Source organism: Ostrinia furnacalis, unplaced genomic scaffold, assembly GCF_004193835.3.
Source record: "Ostrinia furnacalis isolate ACB-3 unplaced genomic scaffold, ASM419383v2 OfSCF7356, whole genome shotgun sequence".
Taxonomy (NCBI): Eukaryota; Metazoa; Arthropoda; class Insecta; order Lepidoptera; family Crambidae; genus Ostrinia; species Ostrinia furnacalis.
Genome location: NW_021137595.1, coordinates 131005 through 155595, shown reverse-complemented (window position 1 = coordinate 155595; position 24591 = coordinate 131005). Strand labels below are relative to the sequence as shown.

Sequence of the window (24591 nt, the reverse complement as noted above, 5' to 3'; positions counted from 1 at the left end):
AAGTTGTTTAACTTGAGGTTCGATTTCTCCGTTGATTGAACGTATGGTTTCATGCTGCGATTTGCTTAATATGGCAGAAACTTTAAGCTCAGTTACTTGGTCAACAAGTTTCCTGCCAGCGATATCTACTAATAATTTGTAATGTTCCAAAAAATCTGCTCCAATTATAGGTTGGGTTACATCCGCTATGACGAAATTCCAAATGAAATTCCGACGTAGTCCCAAGTTAAGAGTCAGCGTTTTCTCACCGTACGTGTTTATCTTTGAACCATTCGCGGCGTATAACTTATATTGATCATTCTGTATTGTTGCTTTACTGCAGGATTTGCTTATTACTGATATGTTTGCTCCCGTATCGATTAAAAACCTCATACCACTTTTCCGGTCGGTAACAATGAGGCGGTTAGACGGGTGAATAGCACAGAGGCCCGCCGTCGTCTGTGCGATTTTTAGTTTCCCTGGTTCTGAGGGTTACCATTCTGTTTCCAATCACATGGTTTTTCGCATCTGTGTGCATATCTTCTATATTTATGATGATAATAACAAAATCTTCTTACTTGACTAGGCGACCTTGGCCTTTGGTTCGACGAATAAAAACGCCTGTAATTGCTGCGTCGCAAATTTTCACGGTCATTCTTCATGGCACATAATTCCAATTGCAGTTGTTGTAGCTGTGTAAGCACATTTTCCATTGTTTGGTCTTGAATTTTGCTGCTGTTGTCGTCGACTGCTGAGACTTCATTTATTTTTGCATTCTCTAATATTTTATCAGCGATTTGGCTCATTTTGTCTAAATCTGAAGTGTCGGATACGGTCAGAACAGAAGTCACATTCAATGGCAATAACCTGAGCCACAAAACTTGAATGGTTTTATCGTCGATTATCTCGCGTCCTAACTCCCGCATCCGGCGCAGGAGGTGTGAAGGTTTCGAATCTCCCAGATCCAAATCGGTTAATAGTTTATGTAAACGCTGTTGTTCCGATTCTTCAAAACAACTAATTAACCGTTCTTTAATAACTGAAAATTTGCCAGTTGTTGGAGGGGATGATATTATGTCGCTTACCATGATGAGCTCTTCTTTACAAAGTTTAGCGACGACCATGTTGAATTTGAATTCATCGCCTTGCTTTTGAGGTGCCAAAACTGATTCCAGCTGCGCGAACCATAGACGAGGTTGGTCCTTCCAGAATTCGGGAATACGGGATGTGACAGCGGTACCGGCAGCGACTTCTTGTGGTGTTGTGTTGCACGATTTGCACGGAGATGACATGTTGACGGTGATTGATGTTGATGACACGGACGCGAAATTTGCTCTGCTCAGTCGGGGTCACCAANCAGAAGACGTCATACCGCCGTTGGCCGCCGAGCACATCGTGTGGGCGGAGGAGCTGTGGGTGCGCGCCGTGCAGCAGGAAGCGTTCGGCGCCGAATTAGAAGCTTTAAAGAAGACAGAAGCAGTGTCCAATGACAGCCGGCTGCGCTCACTCGCGCTGGCCTTCGATCCGTGCGAGCCGGTGATTAAGCTGAAATCAAGAATCACGGCCGCAGAAAACATCGCTGAAGAACAGAAGCATCCGATTGTGCTGGATGGAAACCACCAGTACACCAAACTCTACGTGGCATGGACGCACCAGAAATTACACCATGGCGGCGTGGAGACAGTCCTGAACGAGATCCGACAACGCTTCTGGGTGATCCGAGCTCGTCCCATCGTGCGCAGCGTGATCAAAAGTTGTCAGCAGTGCAGAATTCGGCGCGCGGTGGCCGCAGTACCACCGACAGGCGACCACCCGACGGGACGCCTCGCTCACCATCAGCGGCCCTTCACCTACACCGGCCTCGATTATTTCGGGCCGCTCTCAGTCACCGTGGGCCGACAACACCNGGACGCGAAATTTGCTCTGCTCAGTCGGGGTCACCAATTTGTGCCATCTTCGTCAGGTTCATCTTCTTCGTCGGGGTCACCAATTTGTGGCAACTTCGTCGGGATCATCTTCTTCGTCGGGGTCACCAATTTGTGCCATGTTGGGAGACCGTATGAATGAGACACGGGTTGTAGTTAGTCTCTGATATTAATCAGTTTATTAATGTGAACTGCGCGACTATTTATACGATATAGATCAAAGGTAAATGACGTCACAGCATCAGCACTATACGTGATAAATGTGCTGACACTGTGAACGTGATCAAGATAAGATATGAAGAGATTAAGTATTGTGCATACCGGCACATTTTGTAAAAGACTAAGGCTGGGTTGCACCATCTTACTTTAACTTTGACAAACGTCAAAAATTTGTCAATCTCCATACAAAAAACACTGGTTATCGTCATAGTTACGGTCAAAGTTAGGTGGTGCAACTCAGCCTTATGGTGCTAAAGTTTAGTGTAATTAAGTAGTTTCATAAAATAGAATTATATAAAAATGGAGATCTAAAAACTTACATTTCCATAGCAATCATACCTTCCTACATATTATTGGATCCAATAACAAAATTCATGCCAGCAAGTAGGACTAAATCCACCATCTAATAAAACTAACACGTTATTACAGGCACTTACTTCCGTAATCACACAAGAATTAGCAATAAAAAGGCAATTAAAAGCTCATTGAAAATCAGCGCCAGCGCCCGGGCTATCACGCGGGACGCCTATCACGCGATTTGAGAGACATTTATTTGGTCCGAATTTAATTCCCATTGAATCGACACACGCAAGTCCCAATTTTGATGGAATTGGAGAGAAAATGGCTGTAATCGTGTTTTGCATTATTTATGTGAAGGAAATTGTACAACAACAAAGATCGTTACAATATTTTTCCTTCAAATAATGAAATGGGAAATGTGATTTTAACACAGCAGAATAGGATGTACGAGTCATCGTATCATATTTCGACAAATTACTGTTATGCAAAAACTTATAATAAAATTAGTACTGACAAGCTACTCGGCGGAAACGGTCGTTTCATTAAATACTGCCCTTTCCCCTATATCACGACAATATTTCGACAGTAACACGACATTATCACCTATCAGTATCAATTTAATGTAGTTAGATAGATAGATAGATAGATAAATGTTTTATTTGCAAAACACATTGACACACAAGAAGCAAAACGTAAGATTAATAAACACAGGAGTAGCAGGAAAGATATAGTACATTACAAAGAGAAAGAAAGAAAATCCTGCGCGCTAAGCTCAGTGTAGACACTGCTCTGAAATGAGCAGAACACTGATTTTCAGCTCTTGCTTGAAAAAAAAAGAAGGAAAAAAAAGAAGGAAGAAGCACGTGTATGGTAGAGAATAAGGTGGTGAAAATGTTGTAATATTGTAAACCTACATAAATATCAGAAATTAGGGAGATATAATAACTATAACTATTGTCCTTATATGGTTTATACATACATATACTATCTGTCTATGATAAGGAGTATGAGACTTAATAGTGTAAAATGGAGAATTTAGTTACCTACTTTATATCCACAATAATTTTACATGGCTGAAAATGATGATGACGATGAATATAATATAATATTTTTACATAAATAACAAATACAAAATAATGAGGCATGCTGCATGCATAGTTCACGCTACATTAATGGTCCTTCGAGACAACAACTGAACCTGTTATCATCCTCTGGGAACCTCAACGTCGTGCCTCACGTCGCGGCGCCTGGAGCTATCATCGGACATCGACAGTGACATTTAACTGTGTAGTGCTCTGTTTTTCCGGACTGTAGTAGCGAATCGGTTTGACTGGCCTCCCGGAAGAGGGTCTCCCCGGTCAAATTGAGACAAGGACGCACATACTGCATAAGGATTGCAGAAGCGCCACACAGCAACTCCAGCGGAGCTATCGATTATAAATAGCATCTTCTATCATCACCGACATTCGACATTATCATCGACATTCGACATTATCATCGACATTCGACATGGAAGCTCTTCTTCAACGTCAAAACGAGTTGATTCAAGAGATCCAAAGGATTGGCGTTAACTTTGGAAAGGACAGCGCTAGCAGGAAGACTAAGGAGTACATTGACACGCGTCTTACTGCAATAGACAAATATTGGGGTGAGTTTGATCACAACAACACACTCCTATTATCATACGAAGGCGAATCGGACTCCTTCGACAAGAACATTTATCAGCAGACAAAAGATTATTATGACAAGCAGCGTAGGATCATCGCTGAATATCCTCCGTTTGTTCCAACTACTCTCGAGCCCGTTCCCAGTTCTTCGAAACCGACATTCAAGCTATCAAGACATGAAGAGCGAGGAACGAACCCGGGAAGTCAAGTAGATGAACTTATATCACAGCAAAAGACATACTTTAGAGCTTTGTCACGAGTGATAAAGCGCCCTGACATTGTTGACATCGAGGAAAAGTGGGAAATTGAAGACCTACTCAAGGACCTACAACACCGTTGGCGAACCATCGACGAACTACACATGCGAATTGACAACATACTAGAAGGCAGCAACCAGGACTATGAAGATGAGTTCATGTTCTACGAATCTTTGTACAATAAGACAAAACGACAATTAAACAGAAAGTTGAGTTCTACAACACATCTGCAGCAATCAACCCCGAAGATAGACATTCCTGTGTTTACTGGAAAGTATAGTCAGTGGCCTACCTTTTTGGACCTCTTCAATGAGACTATACATAACAACAGCAGTCTGAGTAACGCACAGAAAATGCAATACCTAAAGGGAAAACTACGAGGTGAAGCGGAACGTCTCATCCAACATCTTAACATATCAGCTGACAACTACGAGACCGCCCGTGACCTACTTATGCATCGATACAACAACACTCAAGTTCTATTTACCAACCAAATAGAAACATTTTTGTCACAACCTTCTGTGCACCGACAATCTGCATTTGAATTAAAACGCTTGTATGACACTACTATGGAGAGTATACATGCGATTCACAATCTTGGGGTCGATACGACATCATGGGATCCGCTCTTGGTACATCTAATATGCAAGAAGCTGGATACTGAAACTTATACCGACTACAAGGAATCCCGCAAGACACCACGGGAACTACCATCATTTGAAGAACTCATGAATTTTATCGAAAGCAAGTTTACTGCCCTAGAGCCCCTATCGAAGAGAGAAAGGGACACAACAGNCACAACAGGTAAAAAACACTCATATCAATCGAAGTCGACATTCAAATCTCTTTATCCTAAGCGAATTTCTAGTGAACCTTATCAATCTGTGGTCACATATACCCCAAAATGCCCGCTTTGTGAAGACAAACACGATTTGTATCAATGTGAAAAGTTCCTCAACATGACACCGGACACCCGCCTGACGACAATTGCAAAAAAGGAAATATGCCAAAACTGCTTGTATAAACATTACAGGCCATGCAATTCGACAAAACGATGCAAATATTGCAATGAATATCATAACTCGATCATTCACGTCGACATTGCACAATCGAGGTCGGTGAACCAAAAATCACCCCTTGCATCTAATGACAACCGCCCTGCAAAGCCACAAAACAATAAACAGCACAATGTCAATCACGTGGCTGCAGATGACGAAGAAATATATAAATATATATAAATTGCAACTGATATGTATGAGAAATAAAAAGAATTTCCATAGGTCCAAAATAATTTTAAAAACTGCGCAGTTTTCTGAACTTTCATAATAACACAAAAAAACATGTACTTAATAGGCCATTATTTTCTGTAATCGCTCTACTAAAGTAGTAAGTCGGAGATTCCGTTACATGTTTTTGACTTTCTTAGGACTAACTAATGNGGACGCCCCCGCGTCCGCTACCCGAGGCACAGGGAGGGGCATGTGTAGGAGGTGGCGGTTCCTCGTGCGTCAGCCGCAGCCTCTCGCTCTCGCTCCGCGCTCTCCTTCTCGGCGAGCACTCGCTCACAGAATGCGGCCATGGCTCGCCAAGTCTCCCTGTCTCCGACCATACGCCGGACTATGGAGCCCAGGCTGAGGTCGGTCCCCACGTGTGCTCGGAGGGCACGACGGTCAGCGACCCACGCCAGGCACACCTCAAGGGTGTGCTGTGCCGTATCCTCCGGAGCATCGCAGTGCCAGCATCGGGCGGAGGGTTCCCTGCCAATGCGGCAGAGGTATGACCCAAAACACCCGTGGCCTGTAAACACCTGCGACATCCGGTATGTCATTTGGCCGTGTGGACGCTCAACCCATTCTGTGAGAACGGGGAGTACGGCTTCTGTGACCCGGATGCCAAAGTGGCTACTGGCCAGTCTACGGCGCCACTGCTCGTGGGCTATCTCCAAGAGCTGTCTCCTTTCCATTTCCACCTCCATCGGTGCAGGCCTATTGCCCTGAGATCTTTGGTCTCCCCGCCACTGGAATAGCGCGGCGAGGACCAGGGAGTCGAGATCCCAGGGGAGGCTGCCGGCCAGAACCAGCGCAGCATCGGTGGAGGTGGTGCGGTAGGCTCGCGCTAAACGCAAGGCCAACACCCTTTGAGCTTTCCGCAAGACTGTCACATTTACAGACTTGCGCTCGGAACGCCGGAGCGAACGGACGTGCGCGCGGAGCTCTCGCGGTCGCTTCGATTTTCTGTGTGCGGGTATTTGCGGCTCAGTGCGGTTAACCTCGTGTTTTTCGTTTTGCGTTTTTACTTTTTATTTGTGCCAGTGATAATAACTGTGTTTTTGTTGTGGTGTTAAACTTTGTGCTTGCTGGAAGCTTGAATTGCGAAACAGACGCTTGAGAGCTTTCTTTTGGCGAGGAAACCCGTAGCTAAGTACCCTAGACTTAAGTTTTTAGTTTTAGAGTGCTGTATTTTAACTATAATCAGTGTTTTTTGTGTAACCTGAACCTTTTTAGGCTGGTTTTAGCATAAGTTTTGTGTGCACGTGGTGGCGTGCTTTGCACGTGCTTAACCTCAAACGGCATAACCTCGTGGACAGTGTTGCCAGTCGGGTCTTGTCAGAAGTTACCAGAAATATACAAAAAATGTAACCTATTTGAATTAAAAGTAACCTTCATACTTGGGTGCGGATCGAAAATGAATACAATTGATCATCAATCTATCTATCTATCTTTTACCTAAATTCGAAATTTTGACCATTCCATGAAGACCGAAAAGTGACCAGTCGTATAAAAACGTTTCCTGGATTTTCGTTTTATTATAGAAAAACATTCGCTAAAACTCATTTTTTAACAAATACATAAATCAAATTCATGTTTCAATGCAGTTTATGACATAATTTTTAAATTGTCACTATTAATATTTTTTACTGAATAACCTGTAAAAGTCAATTGACTTTTACAGGTAGACTTTTGTAGAATTCTACAATTTCTGAAAAATCACCTAAAAGTAACCTTTTCATTAGTGTAACCTAAAAGTAACCACAGCAGTTCAAAAGTAACCTAAAAGGTTACAAAAGTAACCTTCTGGCAACACTGCTCGTGGAGGACTTGACACTGACAGCTGACAGCTGACAGTTGACACTGACAGTTGACACTGACAGTGACAGGTTTGACGTTTGGTGTGCTGCTAGCGCCATCTGTGTTGACTTTTTTTTGTTTGCGACGTTAGCGCCATTTGTGTTTTGACTATTATTTTTAATTTACGCTGCTAGCGCCATCTGTGTGTGATTGACATTAATTGCGACACTAGCGCCATCGCTTTTTGACAGTTGTGACAAGTGACGTTTGAGTGACAGTGACAGTGACGTTTGACACTGACACTGACACTGACATTTATATTTTTTTATTAGTGGCAAACGTTCCGTTTCACGCGAGGTCCGCCGTCGCGCGGCCTCGCGCGTCTTGAGACGGGGCGCGAACTTTTAAACGCGCTTTAGGCTTTGGCTTTGGCTTTGTGTTTTTAGACATTTTGCAAAATTGGAACATTCGTTTGTTATTGAGCTTTATCTTTTTGTGTNGAGAACCGCCCTGCAAAGCCACAAAACAATAAACAGCACAATGTCAATCACGTGGCTGCAGATGACGAAGAAATATTATTGACAACCGTGATGTTGAAGGTTAAAAGGCTGCTGACGGCACCTTTATCACGCTAAGAGCACTTTTAGATCAAGGCTCTCAAATATCATTACTATCAGAAAATGCAGCTCAACTTTTAGGACTGCAACGTCGACATGTCAATGCTTCAGTCTCGGGCATTGGTACCAGCTCCAAAAGTGGAAAAGGAATCGTCACTATGGACTGCCAATCACTGTACGAGGACTACAGCTTCACAACCCAAGCTTTAATCATATCAAAAGTGATCAATTGTTTACCAAATAACTCATTCAGTAAACAATCATGGCCACATCTCCAACACATAAATCTCGCCGATCCTGACTACAACATATCAAAACCTATTGATCTTCTCCTGGATGCGAGTATCTACTCCGACATCATCATGAACGGACTGATCAAGGGCCCACATCAAGCACCTATTGCCCAACAAACAAAACTTGGGTGGATACTATCAGGAAACGTTCAAAGGTTTAACTGTCACGTAGTCATCAATGACGTAGACAACCTATCAAGATTCTGGGAAGTTGAAGCCATCAATGACACATCATCAAACATGTCTGAACAAGAAATATATTGTGAAGACCTTTATCAAGCGACAACACGACGGCTGGACAATGGCAGATATCAAGTAGCCCTACCGATGAAGCAAGACTTCGAGGAACTCCTCGGGACATCAAAACCAAAGGCTATCATGCAGTTTAAACAGCTGGAAAAAAGAATGGCCAAAAATGAAGTTTTATCGACTTCGTATTGCAACTTTATGCATGAATATCTACAACTAGGTCACATGCGTCCGGTTCAGGCGGCCGATCGCATGACGTCAATACCTACTTGTTATTTACCTCACCATGGGGTACTAAATTTAGACTCGACAAGCACTAAATTTAGGACAGTTTTTAATGCCTCGAGCAAAACGACATCAGGACATAGTCTCAATGACTTAATGGAATGCGGTCCCAACCTGCAGCAGGACCTTCAAGGACTCATACTGCAATGGAGGACGCATAAATATGTTATCACGGCAGACATTGAGAAGATGTTTAGACAGATTCTCATCAGAGAGCAAGACAGTCATCTACAAACTATCGTCTGGAGATCATCACCCGAAGACCTACTACGTGAATATCGTTTAACCACTGTCACGTACGGAACAAAGGCCGCTCCATTCTTGGCGATAAGGACTTTACGACAAATAGCACAGGACAATGCCACGGAGTATCCACTCGCAGCAACTGCACTTGAAACATCATTTTACATGGACGACCTTATGAGTGGACATGACAGTAAAAAGCAACTTAAGGAGTTACAAAGACAGTTAATTGACGTCCTGAAAGGAGCCGGGATGAACTTACGCAAGTGGTCGAGTAATGAACTTGACGTTATCAACGACTTATCAGCGCATCAAAAAGGAGCCCCCTTAGAGTTCAGAGACACAGAATCCCGTAAGACACTGGGACTAAGGTGGAATCCATCTTCAGACACATTTACATTCCAAAACAAAATTGATTATCAAGACACTATCAAGAAGCACACCAAGAGACAACTTCTATCAGATGTATCAAAAATATACGATCCATTGGGATGGTTATCTCCTGTCACAATAAGAGCAAAAATTGCCTTCCAACAAACCTGGTTATCAGACTTACAATGGGATGATGAACTGCCCGCCGACATACAAACTGAATGGCAACAGATAAGAGAAGATCTGAAAAATATAGACAATTTTCAGATTGACAGATACTTGGGAGATAAACAAAATTATCAATTACATGGCTTTTGCGATGCCTCAGAAAAGGCTTATGCATGCGCTGTGTACATAACAACAAAGGACGATAAGGGCGTGTACACATCACGTTTAGTTATCGCCAAGACAAAGTTGGCCCCACACAACAAACAGATATCACTTCCTAGATTGGAACTGTTGGGTGCCCTACTTTTATCACAGTTACTGAAAAAAGTCGCAGAGTTGATTTCAGTAACTTCAATCAATGCATGGACAGACTCAATGGTGGTATTGGGTTGGCTGAATGGAGAAATAACCAGATGGAAACCGTTCGTAGCCAATCGGGTGCGACAAATCATTGACGTCGTACCGGCAACCCAGTGGCATCATGTGAGCTCCGAAGACAACGCAGCAGACTGTGCCACCCGAGGTCTATCTACTACGTCACTACAAGGTCATAAATTGTGGTGGAATGGACCTCAATGGCTTAATCAAACGACACCTCTACAAGACAAACCAGTTATCAAGATTGAAGTTCCCACAATTGAGGTCAAGAAAACACCCACCGTGAACACGGCCCTACAACAACGCGAAAATAATATTATAATTAATTTACTTCAAGACAATAGTTCATTGACACGAGTTATTCGCATTGTAGGCTGGGTTTCGCGTTTCATCACGCGATTACGACACCGCAACTGCACTTCGCAACAAAATACAAAAATATTGACGACAAATGAACTACAGGCTGCGTACAATTTGATTATCAAAACCACACAATCACTAGAGTTTGAAGACGACATTAATCATTTGAAGAAAAAAGGACATGTACGAAGCACAAGTAAGATTGCAAGTCTCAACCCCTTCATCGACAAACATGACATTTTGAGAATTGGCGGTCGATTAGAAAATGCGACAATTAGACATTCTGCAAAACATCCTGTACTTCTCTCTGCAAAAGGTCGTCTAACTGAACTTATTATAAATCAAGCACACATCAGTACCTCTAGTACGAAAAACTTTCGAGTTCGTTTCGTTGCGTATTCAAAGTGTCATCGAAAAATTTTGTATGAAAAATTAAACAGCGCCCCCTAGGGCGGCTATAATATAGAGGGCGCTGTTTAATTTTTCATACAAAATTTTTCGATGACACTTTGAATACGCAAACGAAACGAACTCGAAAGTTTTTCGTACTAGAGGTACAGTACATTACACGGCGGTCCCCGATTAACACTATCTTTCATCAGACAAAATTATTGGATTGTTGGGGGCATTCGCGTCGTAAAGAAGATCATCCGACAGTGTATCAAGTGTAAACGCTTCGCTCAAGAGACAAACAACCAGATGATGGCTGACCTTCCCCGGCCGAGGGTCAATCCTTCACGACCCTTCACCAACACTGGAGTAGACTTTACTGGACACGTCGACATCAAGGCTAATAAAGGGAGGGGTATCAAGACCACGAAGGGATACATCTGCGTATTCGTGTGTCTCGCGACAAAGGCAGTACACCTGGAGCTAGTGACAGACTTGAGTACACAATCATTTCTCGCGGCCTTTCGACGTATGTGTGCCCGTCGAGGGACGCCTCGCCATGTATACTCTGACAATGGCACTAACTTCGTTGGAGCTGACAATATATTAAAACGAGAGTACAAGGCTATATTGGACACTATCGACACCTCATTCATCAGAAATATCAACGAGCTAGGCGTCACGTGGCATTTCAACGCTCCAGCGTGGCCCAGCGCGGGTGGCCTGTGGGAGGCCGCCGTTAAAAGCATGAAATTCCACCTCAAGAGAGTCCTGGGAGATCAAAAGCTGACATATGAAGAGTTTATCACGTTGCTGCAACAAATTGAAGCGTGCATGAACTCCAGACCTTTATGCCCGTTGTCTGAAGACCCTGACGACGAGGTTCTCACTCCTGGTCACTTCCTAGTGGGTGATTCACTCATGGCAAGACCACAGACTGACCCAGATGTTGTGAACTTACCTGCTAGATGGCAGCTCGTGCAGACGATGAACAAGCATTTCTGGAGAAAGTGGTCACAAGAGTACCTTCAACACCTGCAAAAGAGATCAAAATGGAGAACCCCTAGTGAAAACTTAAAGGTCGACGACATTGTTATCATCAAGGAAGACAATATGCCGCCTGGAAAGTGGGCCATGGCACGTGTCCTCGAAGTCCATCCCGGGAAGGACGGCTACGTAAGAGTTGTTTCCTTGAAAACTGAAAATAATATCATCAAGCGCCCTGTCAACAAGCTTATCAAACTACCGGTTCACGACATCAACCAACAAGATCAGGCTGAGCGTATTAAAGAAGACGCTCCAAAGCAGTCACAACAACCTCAAAGACAATCTCGACGTGGAGGAAACAAGAAACACTCAACATTCATCTCTCTGGCACTCCTCGCCTTCATGACTATTTTATCACCAAGCATGCAACAGAATACGACACCTTACAACCTCACAACGATTGAACAAGGTCAAAACTTATATTTTGACAAAATATCAGACCTACGACATATCAAAGACGAGTGGAAGTTAATAATTTANATGGCCAAAAATGAAGTTTTATCGACTTCGTATTGCAACTTTATGCATGAATATCTACAACTAGGTCACATGCGTCCGGTTCAGGCGGCCGATCGCATGGCCACCCGCGCTGGGCCACGCTGGAGCGTTGAAATGCCACGTGACGCCTAGCTCGTTGATATTTTTGATGAATGAGGTGTCGATAGTGTCCAATATAGCCTTGTACTCTCGTCTTAATATATTGTCGGCTCCAACGAAGTTAGTGCCATTGTCAGAGTATACATGGCGAGGCGTCCCTCGACGGGCACACATACGTCGAAAGGCCGCAAGAATTGATTGTGTGAACGTATTGTAAAGGTGTCGCCCTTGATCGTACAACCTTGACTTAGTGTAATGATGCCTGTCCCAGTGATAGTACGAACATCTGTTCCCGTAGTACAAAACAAGCGAATAGTGCATTCCTTGCAACATGAGTACAGCCAGCTGTTTCGCCGACGTAACTTGATCCACTTGTCGGAAGTGCACGGCGCGATGAGTGACGAACACGGTGACTCATTTGATGTGACGTCGATGTTTGTTAACTTGATGTCGCAAATCGAATGTTTAATTTTTTAGGTCGTAGATAGGTTCATCAATTGAGCAGAGGATGGTGTCCTTTTGATCATTAACACATGCTTGCAGGTTTCTTGTTTCCTCCACGTCGAGGTTGTCTTTGAGGTTGTTGTGACGGCTTTGGAGCGTCTTCTTTAATACACTCAGCCTGATCTTGTTGGTTGATGTCGTGAACCGGTAGTTTGATAAGCTTGTTGACAGGGCGCTTGATGATATTATTTTCAGTTTTCAAGGAAACAACTCTTACGTAGCCGTCCTTCCCGGGGTGGACTTCGAGGACATGTGCCATTGCCCACTTTCCAGGCGGCATATTGTCTTCCTTGATGATAACAATGTCGTCGACCTTTAAGTTTTCACTAGGGTTTCTCCATTTTGATCTCTTTTGCAGGTGTTGAAGGTACTCTTGTGACCACTTTCTCCAGAAATGCTTGTTCATCGTCTGCACGAGCTGCCATCTAGCAGGTAAGTTCACAACATCTGGGTCAGTCTGTGGCCTTGCCATGAGTGAATCACCCACTAGGAAGTGACCAGGAGTGAGAACTTCGTCGTCAGGGTCTTCAAACAACGGGCATAAAGGTCTGGAGTTCATGCACGCTTCAATTTGTTGCAGCAACGTGGTAAACTCNATTTTAGAATGTTCTGCTAAAAGCATATTTTTTATGTTTCTAGCAAAAATTTTGTATCTTGCATCAAAGATAGGAAGGTGATTATTTTTTTCAAATATCTCCAACTAATAGAAAATCTGTCAAAAAAAAGAAATCTGAGAAAAGTCAACCCAAAAAAAGATAAAAAAAAATTAAGCCACTAGGTCATGAAATTTGAAAAAATCACAAAATTAACGATAACTTCTAAACTACGAAAAATCGTAGAATATACATGGGGGTGAAATCGATAGGTCTAGTCCTCACCTATCACCTGCCTTCGGCTTGACACCTTACAAGAAACACCCTGTATAGGTAGCTAGTTAAAAACTTGTAATTTCTTTAATAAGGGCCGTTCCTACGAGTTGCGTAAAACTGAATTTTGAATCCAAAATCTTAAGATAAGATAAGATAAGATAAGATAAGAANCCTTACAACCTCACAACGATTGAACAAGGTCAAAACTTATATTTTGACAAAATATCAGACCTACGACATATCAAAGACGAGTGGAAGTTAATAATTTATTACAATTTGACTTCCTACTGGCACGGATTGACAAATATTCAACAGTACGTCACACATATAAAATCATTGTGTCACGTGAACACTCCATACGACAGCTCTGTGACGCAACTTCAACACGAGATCGATGAAATAGAGCATTACAACGGCTTACTACACTATCACAACCACCGAATGAAGAGAGGACTTGTGGACGGAGTCGGCTATCTGGCAAATTCGTTATTTGGAGTTCTTGACGAAAGATTTGCAGTTCAGTACAAGCATGACATAATCAAGATCGCTCAGAACGAGAATCATCTGCAAAATTTGATAAAAAATCAAACAATTGTCATTGAATCTGAATACAACATCATTAAACGCAACGAGGAACTCATGACAAAGCAGGTCTCATTCATCAAGCACGTCCTCCAAAACCTCACTTTGGAAGCCAATCAAGTGCGCCTAGACAATCAAAATAGCAATTATATCATCGCTTCATCACTAGCCGCTAACATCCTCTTGTCAAACTTGCGACGCATTCAAGAAGCTTTGATCAATACTATCACCGATATCACTCACGGACAAATTGACATACACCTGTTTTCGCCTGAACAACTAGAACAGCAAATCAACATTATATCAGGTCAATTACACGGCGATCTCACGTTACCTACCGACATAAACAACATCAGACAGTTATATAAACTACTAAAGGTGTTCGCGAGAGTAATTGACAACTACCTTATCATGGAGGTCAGAATACCACTCGTGAGTAACGAAGTATACGAGTTAGACAAGATCATCACGGTACCTCGAAGAATAGGAGAGCAAATACGTTACGTGGTCTCTTCTTATCAATACATTGCATTCGACTTGAAGAAAGATGCAGCTTTTCTGTTGTCGGAAGGAAACCTGCAAGCATGTGTTCATGATCAAAAGGACACCATCCTCTGCTCAATTGATGAACCTATCTACGACCTAAAAATAAAACATTCGATTTGCGACATCAAGTTAACAAACATCGACGTCACATCAAATGAGTCACCGTGCTCGTCACTCATCGCGCCGTGCACTTCCGACAAGTGGATCAAGTTACATCGGCGAAACAGCTGGCTGTACTCATGTTGCAAGGAATGCACTATTCGCTTGTTTTGCACTACGGGAACAGATGTTCATACTATCACTGGGACAGGCATCATTACACTAAGTCAAGGTTGTACGATCAAGGGCGACACCTTTACAATACGTTCACACAATCAATTCTTGAGTGAAACGTATCATCAAATAGAATCAATGGAGGTTCCAAAGACATCTATATTGAACACTATTATTAATAGCAGCTACTCCGAAATCTCCATCCCGACTGAAGATCACCAGATGATATTCAATCAATTGAAAACAGACATTGAACGTCTAAAAGCAGAGGCGTCTAAAGAGATCAACGTACACGACGTCCACCATTACACTATGTCATACATCTTACTGGTGGGCCTTTTACTGATGACATGTTGCGCTGCGTACTATTGGCGACGTAATCGACAACAGCCTCCGGCGCCAACTACTGAAGATGCGATCGAGACCATGCCGCGTGCAGTCAGCACCTTCAGCATCGACCGAGGGACATCTCCATCACCCATGCCGACGCAACGCTTCAAAACGTCCACCGTTAATCTTTAATTAATATTGTTTAATTATTATTATCCCTTTTTCTTGTTGTTTTAAGATAGGCAAGATGTACGAGTCATCGTATCATATTTCGACAAATTACTGTTATGCAAAAACTTATAATAAATTTAGTACTGACAAGCTACTCGGCGGAAACGGTCGTTTCATTAAATACTACCCTTTCCCCTATATCACGACAATATTTCGACAATAACACGACATTATCACCTATCAGTATCAATTTAATGTAGTTCACGCTACACATACAATTTAAAATCGGGCACAACTATCGGCCTACTAAAAATCGATGGTCTGCACCTAGTCTAAGACAACGGTTTTTTTTATCCACAACGAGGAAGCTCTTGGCCTGTATCTCGCCTGATGTAAGTGATGATCAGGCCGAAGGTGGAAGCGAGCTTCACCCGGAATCCTCAACCACGGAGGAACTGGCTATCTTACCTCTAACTGCCGGAACACAACAATGCTGCTAACATTGTTGTTATGGCGACAGAGTTAGGTAAGATGGTGGTAGGTAGCCAGGCGAACTTAGAGCAAGCCCTACCACCAACCAAACCCAGCAGAAAAATCTGCCCCACTGGGAATCGAACCCGGGACCTCTGCGTCTGAAGCAGGTGGTCTTACAGAGGCGGTTGGGTTAAGGAGCGTACAAATGGGGCTGAGCCTCACCTCGCCGGTGGCCAGCGGGCGCGCGCAGGCCTGGCAGCGGCCGCGCACGGGCAGCGGGCGGCGCGCGGCGGCCAGCGCGCGGGCGAGCGCCGAGTGCGCGTCCTATAAATACAAATTTCCTTATTTTCTCAAAATACAGTTGAATCATAGGTTAGTATCAATGAAATATAATGTCAGTATCTTACTTAGGTTAGCATAGATTAATGAAGCCTTTTTAGCCAATACATAGTTATTGGCCAACTTGCCTAAAATGAAAAGAAACAAGCCTAATGGAAGTTATTAAAAGAGGAAAAGACAAATATTTTTTCTGAGCAATACGAAGTCCAATGTTGTAAATATTTTTGTCTCTTACTTATCAACAATCCAATATGCCAATAACTATGTATCGGCTAATTACTTTAGCAATGACCCTAGCGCAAAAAAAGTGACGAAAGTTAAGTGGACCATTCTGGCTCACTTGAAAAGACAAAGAACGTCACATCAAGTATAAAAATTACCAAAATAAGATTTTATAACGATAAAACTCCCACTTTAAAAAAATAGCTTTTATTGTAAATTTTTCACAATGGCAACATTATGAAAGTGAATAAGATACCTATTTGTCTCACTTTAGACGAAGCGCTTGTATGAAGACTATGTACGCTTTATTAATCTATGCTTAGGCTTAGGTGTTCGATATTTGAATCGTATCGAGTCGTGTACCTTCGCCGCCACGGCGCCCGCGCAGCGCCACGCGCGCCGCCACGACTCCGCGCACGCCACCAGCGCCAGCGCGCCGCGCGTCGACTCGGCGCGCGCCAGCAAAGTCTCTACCGGCACGTACGCCGCCGCCTGTGGACATTTAAAAATAATGTTGATATGGCGCCCGATAAATAAATAATGACTGGGTGATGGAGTGATCATCACTCAATCAAGTGGCAGTGGGCGGGCACAGCTATCTCTACAGATGATTCCAGCAGTGGACGTCATTTGGCTGAAATGAACCAACGAAGGATGGAGTGATAGTTTTTGATTCGTTGCGGCGCCGTACTATTTCTACGCCCACACGGGATTATTCATGGTATAGTTTGATCTGCGAGCACGTAGAATTTTGTCCAATGACCCCAAGCTATCCATCCTTATCGCTCGCGCGTAATTATATTGCTATCGCGACTGTGCGACGGGATAAAATTCTACGTGCTCACAGACCGGGCTTTAAATGACATTATGTGGCATCGTATGGACAGGTAGTTAAATTACACGTGGAAAATGTCAGTTACCACTCGCATACTGTGCAGTGCAATATTATCTTTCGAATATTTTAACGAAAGCTACATAAAGATGTCGCCCTACTAGCAGTGAAGTTCACTTCCCTCGTTCGTTCATTTGTTTCAGCCAAATGATGTTTGCTGGAATAAGGCCTCCCCCAAGGATTTCCACAACTTCACACGTCCCTCATTACATGCGAACGAATATACTCTTAATTCTTTTTTGTTGCAAAATGGCTTTTAATACAAATACATAAGGTGCCTGTACCTCAAGCAGCAGCGCGGGCTCGGCGCGCGGCGCGGCGCGCAGCAGGCGCGCCCACATGGCGGCGGCCTGCGCCCGCGGCGCCGCCCCGCCCGCGCGCGCGCACAGCGCCGCCGCCGCCGACACGCACCTGCCGACAATCACGATGTTTAGGTGTGCCACGGCTAAGTGCGGCATTCGATTACCCTACAAAACTAAAGTCCGGTCGCCGAGCACATAGAATTTTGTCCAATGACTCCGAGCTACCTATCCTTATCGCTCAGCTTATGAGTAGCTTGGGGTCATTGAACGAAATTCTATCTGCTCGACGCCCGGACTTTGACTAACTAAAGGCGTGTGGCACTAAGCCCCACCTGCTCTTTCAAGGTTTGTTGAAACTATTTGTGATAATTTAAGTGCTGGTCGGTTAAGTTTTAAGCTAGTCATACACAGACACGTGTCAGGATGTTTGTAAAGAAAATGCACAAAGACTGAAGGTTGTTTTGTGTAAATACATAACATATATCCTTGTGTTTGCATAAACTGATCAAACCTTTTTCGCGGAGAATACTTACATAAGGGTTAGGGTCATGCCCGTCATCGCATGCATTTGTGTATGTAAAGCCGGATCTTTAGGGCACGTTTTGCCCTACACAATCAACAAAAACATGTCAACATTCAACAAAATTGCAAAACACGCGCTGGAGACCCAGCTTAATTTGTAACTATCAGCTATAGTCTGGTTAGTCGCATTGAGTCCAGAAACAGACAGCAATAACCGCATGGTTACCGCCTCAGTGCCTCGCCATCGCCAATGAGAACCACCAGAAACCGCGCGGTTATCGCGCGTGAGAACAAGCAGAGTAAATACAAATGAGTAGGTCATCTTCATAGAAACGCCCGAGCGCGGTTTGTATGTGAGCGCGCCAATACGTATGCGGCGCGCACACACACACTGACAAAATTTAGCGTTGATTAGCGGTGAGTTGCCCCGAATTCAGAACGGAACAAGGCTGTGTGTGTGTGAACTCTCAGAGTAAAAGCGTATGTTGTAAAATCACAAGCACAAACATTACCTACCGCGCCGCAGCGTCCGGGTCGGCGCTGGCGAGGCCTCGCAGCATGGCCTCGAGCGCGGCGGCGGGGTCTCCGGCGGCCTCTAAGCACAACGCCTCGGCCGCGCCCAGTTTAGCCGCTCGCACGATGCTGAGAGCGTCTTCGGGCCGCACGACGCCCGGGTTCCGTTGGAGGAAATCGCTCACGTCATCCGGCCGGATAGCGCACAATGCCTAGAGCAGGAAAAATCTGATGATCGTAAAAGTTGATGCTCGCGTTAACTTCACCCGGAACTGGGTCAATTGACACAAGGCAGTGTCTAACATTCCGATTGAAACTAATGAAAAGTAGTGAGCGGATAGGGTAGCAAAATCACCAACAAAGAGGCAACGTCGACGATACTTGCTCGATAGATGAAATTTTAACAATATTTTAAAAGTTATAAGATAAAAAGAGATAAGTTGCTCCACGATGATGCATTTGGTTGACTCACAAGTTTTTATTCATTCCACTGATAAAGGTGATTAATTCAATTTAGTACATAAGCAGAGAAAGTCCTTTTCCTGGCTTATACATATACTTCGAATTTCTATTAGAATAAATGTATCCTAGAGAGTCAGGGTATCATCTGAAAATTACAGCTTACTTTTAAATGAGTAGCGGCGGCATCGCCCTTTAACCGGCCAGTCTCCAATAAACACTCTCCGAACTCCAGCGTCCGGTCGCAAGCAGGCTCCAGCTTGTCCGCCACGGAGTCCAGTAGACTGTCCGGCATTAATGCAGCCGCCGCGCGCGGCTTGAGGCGAATCAATGCCGCGAGGTGGCTCTCGAGGGATAGAGAATCGTCTGCTTCTAACCTATGGAAAATATACATGGCTTTATGTTGGGCCAATGAGCAGTTAACCTAGGCGCAGACCACCGACAGTTAGTAGGCTGATAGCTGGGCCCGATTCTGATTTGTATGAAGAATCGGCCAATACCAAATCGGCGTAATGTGCGCACTTCCAAACATGCCACTGATTAACTGCCCGAATAAAACTATAGGCCGACAAAAAGTCTGCTGTCTGCGCCTAGGCTTAGTGTCTAGGTTGGATGTTAGCTAATCTTGAAAACAAACTGAAAGTGAAATAAAAAAGGAACCGATGTGCGAGAAATCGAGGGATGCCTACTGCATTTGTATAACCTAAATGCTTTACAAATGTAGTTAGGTATACTATGTGACTCTTCTGTTTAATCAAAGCTGTAAATCTAGCCTCTCACCTGGTTCTTAGGTACTCGAAAAACTCGTCCACATCAGTCTCAGAAGGGTTTTGGATTGTGAAGAAGTGCCTTATAGCGTCGTTGTGTCTCTCCAGTAGCGCTTCGACCCGCCAGCGGACTCTCGGTCTAGCTGCGGACGAGTCCCTTTGGGCCAGAAGGCGGTCCATTTTGGGCTTGGAGCGCATTATCAAGGCGAGCCAAGCGCGATCACTTCGCTCACTGCTCGTGGTTGCCGCGAGTTCTAAAACACTTTTCATCAGTTCTGGATCGGTGGGCAGAGCTCCTGATGAGACTTGCCCGGCGATGAATTCCAATACTTCTACTCGCGCATCTTCCTATAAAAGTATTGTAGATTAGATTCGCTCCAGCTTTACACCAGTGCAACGGCGTTTTATAATTTTACAACAATGTATATGAGTATTAGCTCCCTTTTACATTACATGATGTAGACGGTGCATTTCGTTCGAAGTCTGAAATTATGAAATAATATTTCCACGAAGGGCGCCTCGCGCGCGCTCTGCTCCAGCTCAATAAGGACCACTAGTAGGCAAAATACGGTCTCAATTACATCGCAATAGGTTTCATTTTCGTATAGTCGTGTACCTGCAGATCGGGCGCGAAGGCGAGCAGCGCGCGCGCGACCCGCAGGCGGTTCTGCTTGGCCAGCGGGCCCGCGAAGGGCGCCTCGCGCGCGCTCTGCTCCAGCTCAATAAGGACCATTAGTAGGCAAAATACGGCCTCAATTACATCGCAATAGGTTTCATTTTCGTATAGTCGTGTACCTGGAGATCGGGCGCGAAGGCGAGTAGCGCGCGCGCGACGCGCAGGCGGTTCTGCTTGGCCAGCGGGCCCGCGAAGGGCGCCTCGCCAGTGCCGGATTAAGCCAGCGCGGGGCCTGTAGCAAATTTCTATCAAGGGGCCCTTAGTTTGCTTTAGGTTCTCAAGTTTAGGGTATTAAACGAAACAAAACTGTTAAAAAGGAACTTTTCTTGATTTAATGTGGGAAAATTTAGAGCTAACACTTTCATTAACAACTTCTTTAAGCAAATCATGCTCTATATTCAACAAAGTAAGATGATTAAGTAAGACGTTCTTGTCCCATCGTGTTCCTTAATTCATTTTTAATACGTTTTAATGTTGAAAAAGAACGTTCGCCACTGCAGTTAGTGATCATGAGAGACATGTAAATGCGCAAGGCAATTTCTAAGTTTGGAAAACACGATTCTTAAGAATTATTTATTAAAAGTTTTTTAAAATGATTAGTTTTTCAAACGTTGTTTGTAAAATGATCTTTTGTCATACGTTTTTTGTTAAATAATAGTAAACGTCATTTTTTAATTATCCGCGTTTTTACTTGAGACTAAAACACCTTGCTCTTAATCTACCGTCACTAGCTTTCAATAATCTCGAAACATGATCGATATGATAATCGATTAAAAAGGAATGAATCTATATTTTAAATAAATCAACCAACTATAGTAGATTGGATCGTGACTTAATAAAATTTAAATGGTTCGCCTGTTTTCTCGAAATATTGATAATCGATATTATATTAAAATCGATTCAAAAAGTATAATCTCGGCTACCTACGTAAACTCATAAAATAAATGTTATACCTATAGAAAAAAAAATCTGGCCGCTTGAAGGGTAGAAATGTGGTATCTATGGAATCGCTGGGAAGGGGTATCTTTGTTCATCAATTAAGTCGAAACTAATAGACGTAGACTAATAAATTTACATTCGTTNCTATTTATAATCGATAGCTCCGCTGGAGTTGCTGTGTGGCGCTTCTGCAATCCTTATGCAGTATGTGCGTCCTTGTCTCAATTTGACCGGGGAGACCCTCTTCCGGGAGGCCAGTCAAACCGATTCGCTACTACAGTCCGGAAAAACAGAGCACTACACAGTTAAAATGTCACTGTCGATGTCCGATGATAGGTCCAGGCGCCGCGACGTGAAGCACGACGTTGAGGTTCCCAGAGGATGATAACAGGTTCAGTTGTTGTCTCGAAGGACCATTGATGTAGCGTGAACTACATTAAAATTGATACTGATAGGTGATCATGTCGTGTTATTGTCGAAATATTGTCGTGATATAGGGGAAAGGGCAGTATTTAATGAAACGACCGTTTCCGCCGAGTAGCTTGTCAGTACTAATTTTATTATAAGTTTTTGCATAACAGTAATTTGTCGAAATATGATACGATGACTCGTACAACTTGCTTTATTTATTATTTACGATTATATCAGATTGTTATAATTTCTTAANTTAAATCAGTCTTTTCACCTTTGTTTTTATATAATGGTTTTACGATGGAACGTTTTAGTTTATCAGGAAAAGTACCAGTTTCCATTGACAGATTTATCAGGAATGCCAAAATTGTGCTCAGCTGCTTTCCGCATGCCTTAACAACTTTAGTGCTTACTTCATCATAACCCTCCGAGTTTGTGTTTTTTAATGTCATAATAACTTTTTCTACATATTCTTTGTCAATAGGTGTAAGATAAATTGAATTATTTAATGTCTTTATATTATTATTCGAATTAATGTCAATATTTTTATTTATGTTATATGTCAAGTTAATAAAAAAGTCATTAAATGTATTTGTCAATTGTGAGGGGTCATTAATATTAAAGCCATTCAATTCAATTTTATCTATGTGATTGTTATTATACGATAAACCATTACTTTCATTTTGAATTACCCTCCATGCTGCTTTACAAATATTTCCACTTTTTAGTACATATTGTCGAATGAATGAAAATTATATAATTATAGAATGTCGGTAAAGTGCCTAGTGCAGTTGTTATCCTTTAAGGTATTTATGTTCAGATCTCCAACAATTACTATTCTATGCTTACTATATTTGAGTAAATATAAGTTAAGTAAGCCCTCTAGACGATCAAGAAAGTAAACAAGGTGTCGCGCCTTCGTAGCTGAGGAGGATCTATACACACAAATAATTAACACATTGTGTGTAGGAATGGCTATAGAACAACACTCAAAATGAAAATTTATCGCCAAGTCTTCAAAAATGCTAATTTTTTTAAAAGGAATACCTCTTTTAATCAATATACATGTCCCTCCCCTTTTTTTATTCCTTGAATAGTGTGTGGCTAGTTCATAGTTGCGTATATTTATATTTTTTTCTTCACCGTTTTTTACAAATGTCTCTGAGAAGCATAAAACATCTAAGGAAAAGTTAAGCTCTGACAAAGTGATCTCGATTGTCTCTAACTTCGAGAGCAATCCTTGTATATTTTGGTGAAGAATATAAAATTTATTTACATGTTGATGTTTAGGAACGAAAAAAATCGGCACCTTGATTTTCTTCCGTTTGCAATTGCTTATGGACCTTTATTTTTTGGAAATACCTTTATTTTTTGGAAATAGTATGATATCGTGCCTTTTTTGTGCAATAATTTAAATTGATTGAGATTATCATTATCAGCTGTAATCTTTTTTTTATGAATTAAGAATCTGCCCTTTAGTCTTTTAAAGTTTGTGATATAGTCAATTTTGTATTTGGGTACTTCTCATTTACACTCAAATTTGATGGTCACACAATAATAGTTCATAAACGGTATAAGTTAGAACAATAACTTTGAAANCATGCGTACGCGCAACAAAATCAAAATCAATATTACTATCGGTTTGTAGGTTTGGTATTGTTTGTAAAATTAAATATTAATTGACTTGATGTCGATAATAATAATGATTTTGATAAATAATAATAGGCAAATAGACTGTGAATGTACATTCTGTAAGTATAATTATTGTAGCTACCTCCCTTTTATTTTATTTTATTTTTTTGGGTATATTATAATCATTAAAATTATTAATTACTCACTTTTATCCTCGTCGCCATTGTGGTGTCTTAAATAAAACACTGAAATATGTTCACTGTGTAAGCTAGTGCAAGCACTGACGTCCGTCCCGTGTGGCGGCCCGACTACGACTGACTCCCCACCGCGCCGTACTAGTCAGTGTTGCCATAGCGCACACTCTTTATTTGTATAGTAGTACACCACACCAACAATATCTTTGTGGATTATGGCACAAACCCAGCCATATAGCGATTTCATCAAATTGCATTGCATCCACATTTTNCCTTACAACCTCACAACGATTGAACAAGGTCAAAACTTATATTTTGACAAAATATCAGACCTACGACATATCAAAGACGAGTGGAAGTTAATAATTTACTACAATTTGACTTCCTACTGGCACGGATTGACAAATATTCAACAGTACGTTACACATATAAAATCATTGTGTCACGTGAACACTCCATACGACAGCTCTGTGACGCAACTTCAACACGAGATCGATGAAATAGAGCATTACAACGGCTTACTACACTATCACAACCACCGAATGAAGAGAGGACTTGTG

The 24591-nt window shown here is 42.6% G+C and overlaps 1 protein-coding gene across 1 annotated transcript in view; it reads right to left on the bottom strand.

Moving 5' to 3' along the window:
• Positions 1 to 24061, bottom strand: part of LOC114364170 (uncharacterized) — a 37188-nt gene extending 13127 nt beyond the window's left edge. The window contains exons 1-8 of the mRNA XM_028320194.1: positions 24044 to 24061; positions 20975 to 21055; positions 20193 to 20527; positions 19579 to 19789; positions 18957 to 19165; positions 17901 to 18027; positions 17027 to 17216; positions 16386 to 16487 (exon numbers count right to left, since the gene is read on the bottom strand). Of these exons, the coding sequence (XP_028175995.1) occupies positions 16386 to 16487; positions 17027 to 17216; positions 17901 to 18027; positions 18957 to 19165; positions 19579 to 19789; positions 20193 to 20527; positions 20975 to 21055; positions 24044 to 24061 (1273 nt within the window). The remainder of the gene's footprint in view (positions 1 to 16385; positions 16488 to 17026; positions 17217 to 17900; positions 18028 to 18956; positions 19166 to 19578; positions 19790 to 20192; positions 20528 to 20974; positions 21056 to 24043) is intronic.
• Positions 24062 to 24591: the final 530 nt, after the last annotated feature.